This window comes from Archocentrus centrarchus, chromosome 1, assembly GCF_007364275.1.
Source record: "Archocentrus centrarchus isolate MPI-CPG fArcCen1 chromosome 1, fArcCen1, whole genome shotgun sequence".
NCBI classification, from domain to species: domain Eukaryota; kingdom Metazoa; phylum Chordata; class Actinopteri; order Cichliformes; family Cichlidae; genus Archocentrus; species Archocentrus centrarchus.
The window spans coordinates 22,751,458-22,766,922 of NC_044346.1; the positions used below are offsets into that span (position 1 = coordinate 22,751,458).

Here is a 15,465-nt window from a genome sequence, read left to right on the forward strand (position 1 = left end):
GCAATCCTCAATGAACTGAAGCAACGTGTAAAGAAGAGTGGGTCAAAATTTCTCTACAACGAGACTAAAAGTCATTCAGAAAACAATTACTGCAAGTAATTGCTGCTAAAGGTGGTTCTACAAGCTACTGAATCATGGGGTCCACTTACACAACTGTAGATGATTTACTGTCAGTACCTACAGGCAATGTCCTATCATGTCACTCTCACAAGGCAAGAAACAATCCTTTTCTTTATTACAAAGTTGAAATATATATAGTCATAAACACCCAGGTATTGTTTCAGTATTTGTGTTCACATACCCATAACACCTTAAAGCTTTTCAGTGGCTCCTAAATAATACTTTTTGGGGGGGGCATTAAAATAACTGAAAACTGAATAGAAAAACATATGTAATGTTTTATTGTTTTCCTTACAGCAGTTAGCAATAGCTTAACTATAGCAAGCCAAAAATAAATACAAATTTTAAATAATTTCAACAATGTGTTTCATTCAAGAGGGCAACAGTAGCATTTCACGTTAATTGGACACATAATCCAACACAAAGCTATGGCTTCCTGTCTGTCTTTTCCCCTACAGGAAGTTATCCGTATGTGGTCGGTCATTTTTCTTAATGCTTTTAAACTTCAAATTACAGAATTCACATATTTTTGTCCATAAGGGAATTTAAAAAAAAAAAAAACAGGCAGAGAGGAAGCCATTATTGTGTAACTGGACTCGGCCCTGCAGAAGCAGTTAGGAGACGATGCTGAACATGCGAGGAGAAAACAGTAAGACATGAGGAAAAAATACTACAGGCAAAGAACATAAACATTCAAAATCAAAACTTAAAGATCACCCAAAAGGCTACTGTAGGTGGGCTAATTAGAAAAATCGCTTTTGAATTATTCATGTACAAAGAAAAAAAATGTTATTTCAAAAAGGGTGACGTGACCATTATAAGTCACATTAAATTTCCCTGACCGTTGTGAGAGCATTAGGCAACCGAGGCAACAATGCCCTCTGTTAACCCATTCTGTAAGAGTCCAATCAGAATTCCTCCCCTGCCTGTTACACCATCCAGTCACTGATGTAAAATGTAGAAGCACACGCAAGTCAACATCCATCTAATCCACATCACCACATTCACTGCCCTCATGTAATTTCCTTAGAACGTTTCACAGGAAACTTGTGTGGGCAACAGTTAAGATGTAAATAGCAATCCCCAAATCCCCGAAACTTGCAAACATACTCACACACACGCACGCACACACACACAGACAACCTCCCCTCTACGTCCACTGTTAACTCAGTGCATTCATTTGTCATTGATGCTTCTCCATGACTTCATTTCCCTTTGTGGCTGCGTTGCTCCCATGTGCTTTTGGCAGTTGTACGGAGGCCTGGCAGGGCCACATAGTCTTTCTGAAAGCGTGAATTTGGCGTTCTCTGTCGTTTTCTCTCCCCCTGCGTGGTGAAGAAAGCATCCTGGAAACGCATGCTCGAGGCCGTTGACTGGAAAACAAGGCATGAGAAAGCACCAATGAGTAATAGGAAAATGTTCCACATGGCAAGAGAATATTCTGTTTGTTTATTCCAGTGAAGTTTAAAACTTATGCTTTTAAAGTTTATGAGTAAATCTAATACTTACAAGTCTGCGCTTCACCTTGTTGGGCAGGTCTTCGTCTAAGGTATAGACATCTTCCCTTTTTGCCAGCACCTGAGACCCATCTTCAAACTCCACCTGAGATAAGGTGAAAATAGTTTTAAATAAATGTGCTGCTTTTATACAGTTTAGATACTACCATTTGCACATGCACACTCGAGAGCCACTGGGTGGCCAAGGACAGATGAGAGCTGATCTTGCTTTAGATGCTACTAACATGTGAAAAGTACCATCAAATTAGCTGCACATAAAAAAAAATACATAAATAAATAAAATCTTATTTACATTCTTCTACATTTTTTTATTGATCATCTCTGATCATCTCTGGCAGTTAGATATGGTGGTATTTGTAGGTCTGCTGCATTAATAATATAGAGGTTTATATAACTTTTTTTTAGGCTACCATTATTACAGATCATAAGAGACCAGAAAGACTTTTTTTCTCACTGTAACAACATTTTTACCAAAGTGCACAAGTGTACAACAGCTCTAACCATTAAGTATAATAAAACAGATAAAATAAGGACCATCTTCATCGTGTTACCTCTCCTCTTAAAACATTAACGTTGGAGTTCTTGGGGGAAAAAAAAGCACAGGCTTCATCTCTAGAACACACCTTGACAATGGAAAGTTCTTGTTCAGCCATTTTTTTTTCTTAATCTGACCTATATTAAACTGCGTTTGCGTCACAGGTGCATTTGTGCATAACTAATGGTTAACGCCCAGCTCGACTAAATAAAGCTTAAATGGAAGCCGCATGACTCTTAGCTTAGTGAATATTTCAGTGAGTTTGAATAATGCAGATTGTCACCTCCTTCTCTTCCTCCTCCTCCTTCTCACTTTCTCACTCTCCATCTTTTTTTTTTCCTCAACCCATTTTCTAGCACTCTGTGTCCGAACAGCTTTTGCTTCCTACATCTGTCTTTTATCCTCCCATCATCTTCAATCTCCTCTTGAGTCATCGTGACTTCAGCGCTCCCCTCAATCTCCCTGTCTTCCTGTCCACACACAGACCAGGGGACCTTGACAACGTCAGAGGAGTCATGTTGAGGGAGTTCAACAAGTTTACTGCTGTGCCGCTTTGACCAACAACTATGCCAACACACACACACGCAGATTATACCTGCACAACTTGGTAGTTTGTCTCTCCCACACACACACACACACACTGACTGCTGTCGTGACTGAGTATTTTGCAGATGCAAAGCATGTGTGTGTACCTGATACATGTAGGAGACATTGGATCCCAGGTATTTGGCACTGTAGAACAGCCCATCAGGCCATTTCACTTGAACAGCTTCCCCCACTTCAGGTGGGCCCAAATTCACACAATCTCGGCTCTGAAATACAGGAGAGTAATGGTTGGTCTAAGTGCCCGAGTGTTTCAAAATGTTTTCAAAGAGAAATAGAAGAAGTCATTCAAAGTAAGTGTAGTGTTAAAATAAGCTTTTTTACATTGAGGATAACTGCTGAAAAGAGTAATTCACTTTGATAGGTTTACCTGTCAAATAACTTAAGTGGACCGAGGACAACTTTTGGTGCAATACAGAATTTGATAGTTGAGTGCTGTTGAGTTCTAAACTCACTACAGTTGTGGTGAGAGGGTTATATACACACTCATCACAGGCATGAATGCCATGGTATTTTGGGGCTTTTAATGATTTATTTGGACTGTTCTTTTTCCAGGGTGCAATGATTGTACAGCATGCATCTTTAATGACTTTAAAAAACAGGAATTGGATGCAAAGGTTTGAATTTATTTTGGATTTTCTCTAATCCACACAACAGCATTAAGTATACATACAGGCTTAAGTATGCTGTTTCTATTAACAGAATCTGTGAACCTTATAAAAGTGATCAACGTGCTTGTTTGTTGTATGACTGAAGCCTAACCTCTCAGACTGTGTAAAGTGCTTCAACACCAGACAATCAACAAGCTTTTTCTTTTTTTTTGTTAACAAAACAACCATTTAAAATGGATTTTTACAATTATTTTGTTATAATATACAATATCTTAAGTAGTTAGTCGATGCTCAGGACTGAATGCAGTTTAGTACAATGCCTTCTTAAATATAGTAACACGCACATGAGTTTGGCTGTTTACAATTCATCCCCAAAAAATTTCTTGCCAGTTACTATACTCCCATGGTAACCCATGGTCTTTGATACTGTATATTTTCTCTGAAAGGCCTTTTCAGAAACCCACTTTGTTAAAAAAGATTTATAATGAGAGACACAGAGCATTTTCGAATGAGAAAAAAGAAGGTCCTTTCTAATGAGGGGGGTTTAAAACAACTGGTTTGACCTCACACAACTACGCAGTGACTTCTTGAGTGTGTGTCTAATTAAACATATCCTCACCACTATGTCCTCGGGGTATGTATCATTAGAAAAAGAGCCATCATCAAACATGACCTCGTAGAACATCTGGGAGGTGATCTCGGTGACCTTGGAGCTATAGTAGCGCAGGTTCTTGTGTTTGGAGATCACTGTCTGGCCAAGTGAGATGGAAGCTTGGCTTGCTTGCTGCTTCTAATGTAGACAGAGAGTAGCAATTAGACTAATGTATGACAATATAGAGCCAAGTCAGACTAAATTCCACTGAGATATGACATTGTTATATAGCTAAGTGACAACTGAAATACTGTTAGGTTTAGTTGCATTATAAAGGCTCTGGTTTTAATGTGTTCTGGCTTATAGCTCTGTCTCTGATGGCATATGGAGGAAAATGGAATTCAGCTTGAAAGCTTGTTGTACTCAGTTACAGCTGTTACTTTTAATTAAGCTGAGTTGGAAGAGAGTATGGCTGTTATCCTAAAATTTAGTAGGAAAACGTTGCACCATAGAAGTTGTAGCATAGTGAAGATAAACCTTAAGTTAGTCTAAGTGGAAGTTTGGCATCAGCTCTAACAAGAGCTCAAAGAAAACTTTTCTTCAATACCACCACAAAAAAAACACATTTGTGAAATTACATTCTTGACATTTAAGATACTGGCATTCACTCACACCATTGTACTCTTATGTGACCGGCACGGTGTTAATGTATGTGCTGCTCTCACTTAAACTGGGGGGGGGCATTTAGTCTTCTAAAAGCAGGAGTTAATATTGTACTGCACAGCTGTTTCAGCTAAATAATTGTTAAATAATTGAAATCAGTAACGAGGCAACAAAACTCTTCTGTCTTGAGCTAGTTTATCCATGAAAAAAAATACTGACTTCGTACGCACGTTCTCCCCTTTCTGGGTCTTCTTTCTCATTTTTTCATAATGTCCCACATATCTTCAGCTGGTAAAAGGTCTGGACTGCTGAAATGTGTAAGGCGTTCTCTGAAAAGGACGCCATCCAGATGGGAGCATGTGTTTCTCTAAAATCAGTATATACCTTTCAGCATTCAGCCAATTCCATAGGCACTAATGTACCCCGACACCACCAGAGATGCAGGCTTTTGAACTGAGCACTGATAACAAGCCGACGGGCCCTCTTTAGCCTGGAGGATGTGGTATCCAGCTTTTTAGAGACATATTGCTGTCATCAAATTTGAAAAGAGCAAATACTTTTCAGGAAATATTACAATATCAACACTGTATATGTTTTCTATATTTTACTGTGAATAAAATATTAATTTATGAGATTTATAAATCACTGTATTCTGGTTTGATTCACGTTTCCCAACTTTTTCGGGTTTGTAGATTCTACAAGCTCATGATTTTATTTGCGGGTGAACTAGAATGAGCTTGTGCACTTACATGTTTCTAACTTTGTTTCTGAGTGACAATTCTACATGTAAATCCCATCACAGCTTTAGTCTTTAACCTGTTGATTGACATTTTAACCAGACATCACAACTTAAGCAGTGCAGAGCAGCAGTTTGTAGAATGGCTTCAAAGTCCTGATGGGTTGCATTTGTGTCACTATTTTATGCTTGATCTGTTGTGTGACAACTGAAACAAAATATGTAAGGACTTTATTAAGACTTTATTGGCTGTTTTAAAATATAGTCCATGTGAGCAAAGGAGGAGGAAACCAATGATGGCATTGGTCATATTAGCCATGTACCGTGCTAAAACAGTATAAAATGTCAGAATTTTCCTGGTTTTGGGGGGACATTCACATCAGAAATAAAGGTAATCCATTGGATCTTCAGCTCCTCAGATGCCAAGAGTACATGAGCATAGTTGTGTTCACCCTTGCAGCCAACAACAGAACATTTGGTGTGCTTCATTAAAAGAATATACAGTTAGAGTTGGCAGAAGAGGCTTTAGCAAGGAAATAGTAGTTGTTCATTCTTTGTTTGAGGGAATGTAAACAAGCCACTGTGTTAGTGTGTTGTTACATAGTGGTTTATGTAAGTCATGGAAGAAAGACTGGACTACAAACAAGGCAATTCAGGCAGTTCGGCCGCAGTGTATATATACACTATATTGCCAAAAGTACTTGTTCATCTGCCTTAACATGCATATGAATTTGAGTGATATCCCATTCTTAATCCAGAGGGTTTAATATGACGTCGGCCCACCCTTTGCAGCTATAACAGCTTCAATTGGTCTGGGAAGACTTTCCACAAGGTTTAGGAATGTTTTTATGGGAATTTCTGACCATTCTTCCAGAAGCGCATTTGTGAGGTCGGACACTATTAGACGAGAAGGCCTGGATCCCAGTGTCCACTCTGTTAGGCCCACCCTAAATTTTTCCCATAAATTTGGGAGCATGAAATTGTCCAAAATGTCTTGGTATACTGAAGCATTAAGAGTTCCCTTCACTGGAACTAAGGGGCTGAGCTAAGCTGGAACTGAGCTGTAAAACAACCCCACACCATAATTCACCCTCCACCAAACTTTACACTTGGCACAGTGCAGACAAGTACCGTTCTTGGTGGTCCAGTGGTGGCGTGCTTTACACCACTGCATCCGACACTTTGCATTGCGATTAGGGGCGTAAGGCTTGGATGCAGCTACTCGGTCACGGAAACCCATTCCACGAAGCTCTCTACACACTGTTCTTGAGCTAATCTGAAGGCCACATGAAGTTTGGAGGTCTGTAGTGATTCACAGTCGCTAACAGTTGACTGTGGAATATTTAGTAATTAGTTGCACAGGTGGCATCCCACCACGATTCCGTGCTGAAATTCACTGAGCTCCTGAGAGCGCCACATTCTTTCACAAATGTTTATAGAAGCACTCTGCATGAGAGGTGCTTGGCTTTATACGCCTGTGGCCATGGAAGTGATTGGAACAGTGATTGGAACACCTGAATTGATTTGGATGAGTGAGTGAATACTTTTGGCAATACAGTGTATCAGGCAAAGCACAGCGACTCTGAAAAGTTATTTTCAATTATGTGGCTGCTAGTTATGTGTATTACTTTTCAATTGCATTAACACAAATCATCAGGTGGTTATAACTGAGTCAGTTGTTTCTATCCTTTCAAATACAGTAGCATGTCCATTGTTATTGGGCACTTGGTTCAGATCAGCTGTAGCAAACACCTGTCCTATAACTTACAGCTGACGAACTCCGCGACTGGTGTCTATGGCAGGTGATTGACACAACATACGGCCAATCATCGGGCTCCATGATAACACCGGCAGCATGGGCACAGGTCACATGAAAGGAGGTGGGACACCGGCCACATGAGCACTGGATACAAGCCCCTGAGTGCCGCTTTCCCGCACAGCGTTTACGACAATAGATGCACTTCTGTAAACACATACAGACCAGACCAAACTGTCAATGGCCAAACTTGACTGCTGGCCTGAATTAACTTAGGTTGCACACGAAAAACTGGGAAAATGTTAATACTGCAAAGGAATTATAAAAACAATTTAGTAAAAGCAAATTTAATTTTAACTTAAGTGAGAGATGCTGAGATCCAAAAATAGCCAACGGTCTACAACAATCAGCTGCTGCTTTTAGAAAAACAAGACTGTATGCAAAATGGATAAATGGATGGATTTAAAATGCTGTCAAAGTGTTCTTTAAAGTATTTTTCCATAAACAAAGTAGAGAAACAAAATGAAAACATAGTAGAAATACAAATAGGAATACACAAGATCTTACTTACACTCAATGATGAATGAGAGCAAAGTAGTTGCTGTGACTTACTAGTTGCCCATAGGGTCAAGCATGCAACACCCTCAACCTCTGGGCGACTACTTTTGATTACAAAGCGACTGCACGGATCACCTGGTGGGAGGCGACAATCACAATACAACTCGGACTGACTGCAATCACTCTCAGACAGACTGGCAAAGGGTTGCAAACAAGTGCCATTTAATTTATAAATGCAGATAGGAGATTCACCTCAACTGGCAACCAGCTGATTTAATTCTGGTTATATCCCTATATAAAAGCAAGACCACTGAGTGCCTGCAGCAACTACGTCACTAACAGACTGCATGTAACTGCCAATTTGACCCCATTCTATTGCAGACTGATATCAAACAGACTCCTTCCTACTGACATTTTATCGCCATACTGACGCACAAAAGTCGCTTTCAAGATGGCAACTGACCGCGAGCGGCCGAAGACCTGGTCACCATCTTTGAAGCAACCATTTCAAGGGCAATGAGACTGCAAGTTCATTGCGCAAGGTCTCAATAATTTTGGTCGTGCCTCGGTTTCAAATCACTGTTTTCTGTAGTGTGACTGTAGCATAAGCAAATGAAAGGACCAGAACGGCTTCACGTTGCTTTATATTAAGAAAGGTTGGTACATAAAACAGGATCTAATTTCCTCATCTATAAGCTAGTAATGTGACAGCCTTGCTCAGTACCCAAGACAAATGACTGTTACTTAACCAGCATATGGCACACCTCCAGGAGCAGCATATCATTGGCCACTTTTGGATCTTGGCACTGCTGACATCAGTTTTACAACAATAAATACTGGTCATACCTTTTCATTAATTAATAAATGAGTTTTCTTTTTTAGAAAAGCAAATACACACTAATAGAAAACATGAAATGCTCAGCTTTCAGAGAGGAAAGGAGTAACTTCTGCTTAAATGATAGATAGTAATATCATACACACAAGAGTGGCTGATTTGCTGTGCATATACATAAAGGGCAGACTGAGGATGTGATTTTTTTTTAAATCCTAAATGTTCTCCTTTTACACTTTCAAAGGAAAACTACTGCACAATACACCTACACCTCTCAGTGACTGTATTGCTGTGGAGGAAACTTGACCTTATTCACTAAAGCCTGTCTGAGGTAGAACATGAGCAATTTAACATTTGCATGTCCACTCCAGACATTAAATGTTGGCTAAGAAAAACAGCAAATTAGTGACAAAAGACTGCTAAGTGAATCACCGCTCAGCTACACTGTCAACCTCTAACATAATTTAAAAGCCATTATATGCTCTAAAAAAGAATATCTGGGAAATCTGCTGAATGTACTGTTATTGGACACAGTAGCGTAAACAAATCATTGATAGGAGAAAATAAAATGAGACCCCAGTTTAATAGTCAACAGAAACATGTTATTGGACTGTTCCAATACAAAGAAACCTTCAAATAAAGCCAATCAGATGACATCATTTAAGCTTTCCACAAATCTGTATGTTGTGGTATTTTTCTCCTCGTTTGAGCTCTGTGAGGAGTACAAAGCTGCACACTGGAGAGCATAATACACATACACATCCTACACACAAACACTGCCATGCATCCACGCACAAACACATTTGCACCTAAATTTTCGAAAAGAGTATCCCTTGGGTTTCTGCACTAAATAGCCCATCAAGTCAGTTCCCTCTCTACTGTAGCATCTCCCTTGTCCTTCTTCTCCCACTAAAGGGAAAATATGACGACATGCTCCCATTATAACCCTGCTCGCTTCCTATTCCTCTTTCACCCCCTGTGCATGTCTTCTATCTTGCTCCATTTTCTCTAGTCTGCTCTTAATAAAACACCCATCTACACTCTCATCTTCGCTTCACTTCCCTGGCTTCTGTCTTTGCAGTGTGGTTTCATATCTTACTGAAGGTAATTTATTCATTCATCTAATTCCCTGGAAATCCATGCTATAAAATCAACGTGAAATACGTCTCTATGTAGATACATTCCAGTGTCTCAGCGAGTCTAAGTGGGGAATTAGCTGGTTTTTAAATATCTATTTCAATAAAAGTTTCTAAATTGCCATATCACTGTTAAATCATGTGCATAGCAGTACATGATGTGCTGGAGTATTCGAGAAACTAGAATATTAAAAGCACCTTATAACTGTTTAATTCCCTTGCGTACATGCTGTATAATAGGAGGTGCCGATGAGCCCAGAAATCAACGAATGACATTTGAAAGGTGAATAAGGCGGTGACGCTGCGTGAGAACAAAACTTTTCTTAAATTTTCTGTCCTTATCAGCTAAAGCCACTGAAATGAATGCCTTTTGTTCATTTATTTGAATAAATCAATAACTGATATAATTAGTTAGCTCAGCATTAATTAAATTTGACCTCTCCGGCAGGGCTGGCTTCGTCTTTACAGTTATCAGCTTATCCATCTTAATCCAGATATCAGTTGGGGATCAGGAGGTATTGTGTATAGAGAGACTATCATCTTTTCTCCTTGTAAGGAAAATCAAAAGGCAATGTAAACGCTGAATTTAAAAAGGGAAAAATGAAAATCCTAACGTATCCTTTTTTCCTATTAATGAAGGTTCTTGGCTCCTCTGTTGCTGAGCTGTGGGAGACACAGTCAGTGCTTTTCTTGGTGACTAACTTGGCCTACATTTCATAAAGCCTTTTCCCATACCTCCTACATTATGGACAACACTGCACAGATGAACTGGCCCAACTGTCTAGTCCACTTATTGAGGCCAGCATAACAAGATGCCAACTGGCATGCACTGCACACTGTGTGCAAAATCTGTGTCTGTGTGTGTGTCTGTGTTTGTGTAAATAAGGATGTATGTACATATACTGGCTGAAAAGAGCACAAAAAAAAAAACAATTCCCATTAGATCACAAAGTAATGTAAACATGTCAACATAATTTTATGTTTTAATGTGTGTGTGAACTTAAACGATTCTACCCTCATAACTTCTGCAGGGTGTATTCGGGTCCCTGTGTTGAGCCATGCGTTAAGAACATTCCCATGGTAAATTATAAATGTGTATGTGTGCGCACCAGTGTGCGTGTGTTGTATGATAGTAAATTATGAATGTATTGAGCTGCTGGAGGGGCAATGGGTCCAAGGCGAACTTCAGAACACGTGGCTCGGGGAGTGGCTCTACAAATGATAAAGCTGACAAAACAGAAAGGTACTCTATACACTATCCTAAAAAACTTTAAGAGGAAGTCAGTTAAGAGAAAGTCTGCATCATGAAGAGGACACTTTTACTGATATATGTTTGAAGGGCGTATTATTGATCCAAACATACTCTGCAATTTTTCATGTTTACCCTATTTATAACTCAAAGAACTTGCTGTAAAAGTAGCCCATCTGTTTTGTCATCAAATAAAGCATGGGTACTTGTGTGACTACATTAATAAGTGGAAACTTGAAAACAAAAACTAAAGATTTTGTGTCATTGTGTTAAGTAGGAAATGCTCTAACATAACAGATTCTCAAAGAATCCACTTTAAGCATTACAGCTACAAAGACCCATGGGGGATATCAAACACTGATTGGCACTGTGACAAACAAAGCACTTAACATCTAAAGCCAGGAAGTACCGCTTTCTCTTAAAGGAATTTATGTCCTTCCCATCCTTACATTTTGGCCACCACATAGGTCATGTCAGAGGCTTTTATGAGAACCCTGCCTCTTCCCGTCTGGACTATAATTTTCATTTTGCTCAGATTTCAGCCCATGGACATGGAAACTGACTTTGTGGTTTGTGCTTTCATATCCAAATGAGCTTAATTTCAATGTGGTGTGAGAAGATATGAACCATATCCCTGTAAATACCCTATGGGTAATGTCACTGTGTCCACAGAGTTAGCATCCCGTTCAGTGTCAGTACAGCAATATTCCGTGCACTATTTTTGGGTAAGCATTCATGTATGAACCTAAATTGGCTGGTTCCCTGTGGTGAAGTATGACATTTTAGTTGTAACTGAAGTCTCTATTCACTCAGATGCCATTTGCTCAGCGACTGATAACTAAACTCAAACTTGATATCACTGTGTTACACGAAAAATTCTTCTTACTATTCCTTTTATTTGGAAAGAAAGAAAGAGCAGATGACAAGAGCTGAAGGACTTCATCTGAAATTTAGCTGCAGAAGTTACAGTTGAGTCTTGGCTAATTAGCCCCTGGGCCACCAGGGTTTCTGATGAGGGTAAGGCCTCAGTTACACAGGCCTGGTGAGTGACCCCCTGGCAACCTCCGGTCGTTAGGGGAAAATGTGTATTCCCCAGCCAGTTGGTAAGTGGTTGCTGGCTGTTTCAAGGTAAAACTAGTTACAAAGAGGGTGCTGCGCTGAAAAGCCCCTTGTGATTCCTTTGGTAGCTAGCAGATTCCCGTGGTCACCCAGGGTTTGCATGAAAGACAACGACTTGTCCACAACCATTCACCATTTACTTTCCAAGCAATGCAAAGATTTCACTGCCAATGCAAAGTAGAATTCTACAGATGCAAACTGGAATCCTTTAAGTAAAAGCGGCACCTTACCACTACAACCAAGACATTTCAAAAGGTGCAACATTTACTTTGAAGGTGATGTTCTTCGTTTCCAGCTTGCGTTGCACTTTTTATAGTTTAATTAAGGCTTAGCAAGTAGCTTGCAAGTGTTTGCAGGCAAGTCAGCATTTTCCATCCAAACTACGGGCAACCATGGCAACCTTCTAGCACCCAAAGCAATCACAAAGCAGTTTTCAATGCAGCACTGTATACCTCTTTATGACCAACAACTGCCAGAAAGTTCCAGCAGACACACATCAGCTGGTTGTGGAATACACACTTTTCCCTAGAACTTGTCCCTGGTGGTCAGGCAGGGGGCCACTAACCAGTCTCTAGACCTGCATGACTTGTGCTTTAGGAATTGATTTCACAGTGACTCCCAGCAAACACTTGCAACCTGTCAGAGAATACATATTTTTCCCTCATGACTGGACATTCCCAGATGGTCGCCGGCGTGTATCTAGACCTGTGTGACTGAGCCCTAAACTAAATTATAGAAATAACTTTTGGATTTAAGCAATTAAGTTGAATAACACAAACTAAAGCCTCTAAAATGCAACATTAACATGTTGTTAAAGGGGACCTAATAGACTGAAATATCTTTAACATATCTGTAAAAAAAATAATAATAAAATATTTGATTTCAGTTTCAATTTAGCCAGTCTCCCCTTCAAGGATGTCTCCTTGTGCACCTCTGAACTGCTTCCAGCAAGGCTGCCTTTTTTACAACCCTTCCTAGAAGTCCAGTTCATCTGTGCATTTGCAATTTCACCAAGCACATCCTGAGGCAGTGTACAAGAAGAGGCAAAGCAGATTATACTTCCTGAGAAGGCTAAAATCCTTCAATATCTGCAGACCTCTCCTGCTTACCTTCTACCAGACTGTGGTGGCGAGTGCACTGTTCTTTGGTGTGGTGTGCGGGGGGGAAGGGGCTCGTTCTAGAGACAGGAACAGAGTGGATAAGCTCATGAAGAGAGCGAGCTCCACAATCGGGGCTGAACTGGACTCTGTTCTGCAGATGGCTGGAGTGAGGATATTAAGGAAACTGAACAACATACTGAACAACAGCTCACACCCACTGCATGACCTGGAGGTGCTTCAGGAAAGCACCTTCAGCCACAGACTGATAACACCACAGCGCAGAACGCAGCAGGAAGTCCTTCCTACCAGCAGCAATCAGACTCTTTAACACAAACCACTAACCTCAACGCACAGTTGTACATCCATCCATCCTCTTCCCCTTATCCGGGGCCGGGTCACAGGGGCAGGAGCCTAAGCAGAGAAGCCCAGGCTTCCCTCTCCACAGCCACCTCTTCCAGCTCATCCGGAGGGACCCCAAGGCATTCCCAGGCCAGCCGAGAGATATAATCTCCCCAGCGTGTCCTGGGTCTAACCACGGGGCCTCCTCCCGGTGGGACATGCCTGGAACACCTCACCCAAGAGGCAGCCAGGAGGCATCCTAATCAGATGCCCGAGCCACCTCAACTGGCTCCTTTCGATGTGGAGGAGCAGCGGCTCTACTCTGAGCCCCTCCCGGATGGCCGCACTCCTCACCTTATCTCTAAGGGAGAGGCCAGCCACCCTTCGAAGGAAACTAATTTCTGCCGCTTGTATTCACAATCTTATTCTTTCGGTCACTACCAAAAGCTCGTGACCATAGGTGAGGGTAGGAACGTAGATCAACCGGTAAATCGAGAGCTTCGCTTTTACACTAAGCTCCCTCTTGACCACGACAGACCAGTGCAGCATCCGCATCACTGCAGAAACAGCCCCGATCCGTCTGTCGATCTCCCGCTCCCTTCTCCCGTCACTCATGAACAAGACCCTGAGATACTTGAACTCGTCCACTTGGGGCAAGAACTCGTCCCTGAGCCGGAGAGGGCACTCCACCCTTTTCCGGCTGAGGACCATGGCCTCAGACTTAGAGGTGCTGATTCTCATGCCAGCCGCTTCACACTCGGTTGCGAACTGTTCCACTGCGAGCTGGAGGCCACCCCCCGATGAAGCCAACAGAACCGCATCATCTGCAAAGAGCAGAGATGAGACTCTGACGCCACCAGGGAAGAAGCCTTCCGCCATCTGGCTACGCCTAGAAATTCTGTCTATAAAAATTATGAACAGAATCGGTGACAAAGGGCAGCCCTGACGGAGTCCAACACCCATAGGAAACAAATCCGACTTATTACCGGCTATACGGACCAAGCTCTCTCTGCTTTTGTACAGAGACTGAATGGCCCGCAACAGGCCAGACACCCCATACTCCCACAGGACCTCCTACAGGATACCCTGAGGGACACGGTCGAATGCCTTCTCCAAGTCCACAAAGCACATGTACACTGGTTGGGCAAACTCCCACACCCACTCAAATATCCTTGAGAGGATAAAGAGCTGGTCCAGCGTTCCACGACCAGGACGAAAACCGCACAGTTGTATATAGTATTTATATATATATTGTGTATATAGCATTTATATTGTGTTCTTATAGCATTGTATTTTTTTTTATTAGTGTTAACTGCTACTGCTGCTGTAACAAAGCAGTTTCCTGCAAGGGATCAATAAAGTTCTATTCTATTAACTACTTTTTATGTTTAGAGACATCAAAGGTAACGACAGCTGGTTTTCTGGCTATGAGCCACAGACCCAGAAATCTGCCAGGTTTTTTTTAAACATCATGGGGTTGTGCACCATATTTTCCAACCTCTTTGACTGTCCAGACATAGACTTTTACTGTAACATCCTGAGGACCCTGAAGGAAAATATTTGCCACCAAACAACCTGTTCCACTGTGCATCACAGCACTGCAGTTGCACACTGCAGAAACAAGTACAAGTGCTCAAAACAAGACTTCCAAGGAGCATTCTAAAAATGGCAGCAGGGCTGGAGGTGGTGCATCGTGCCATACAAAGACAACTTTGAAAGGGACAATGGCCAAAGTTAAATTGGGCACAGCTTTTTATTTTTTGTTGTATAACTTTGTCATTAGCTCATATATATTAATGATATATTTATGTCATTTTTCTGCTCAACCTATGTAATCCATTTTGAACTTTAAACTGATTTACTAATGTAACTTTTGTCATAATGCGTTTTAAGGACTCCTAAACTGTAATTACCACATATGCTTCTAAGAAAAATAGAACTTATCACATCTCTGTGATCCATTTTGTGTTAGGATGTGCTTCTCCAACACTTTGCTTTC

The 15,465-nt window shown here is 41.1% G+C and overlaps 1 protein-coding gene across 4 annotated transcripts in view; it reads right to left on the reverse strand.

Moving 5' to 3' along the window:
- Positions 1 to 385: 385 nt before the first annotated feature.
- kdm4c (lysine (K)-specific demethylase 4C) overlaps positions 386 to 15,465 on the reverse strand; it is a 37,664-nt gene continuing 22,584 nt past the window's right edge. For 3 of the 4 annotated variants that reach the window (XM_030728000.1, XM_030728009.1, XM_030727992.1), the window contains exons 18-22: positions 7,146 to 7,340; positions 4,006 to 4,176; positions 2,865 to 2,984; positions 1,630 to 1,722; positions 386 to 1,493 (exon numbers count right to left, since the gene is read on the reverse strand). In XM_030728000.1, coding sequence (XP_030583860.1) covers positions 1,326 to 1,493; positions 1,630 to 1,722; positions 2,865 to 2,984; positions 4,006 to 4,176; positions 7,146 to 7,340 — 747 coding nt within the window. In that variant the 3' untranslated portion in view covers positions 386 to 1,325. The remainder of the gene's footprint in view (positions 1,494 to 1,629; positions 1,723 to 2,864; positions 2,985 to 4,005; positions 4,177 to 7,145; positions 7,341 to 15,465) is intronic. The other variant, XM_030728017.1, reaches the window with a different exon arrangement.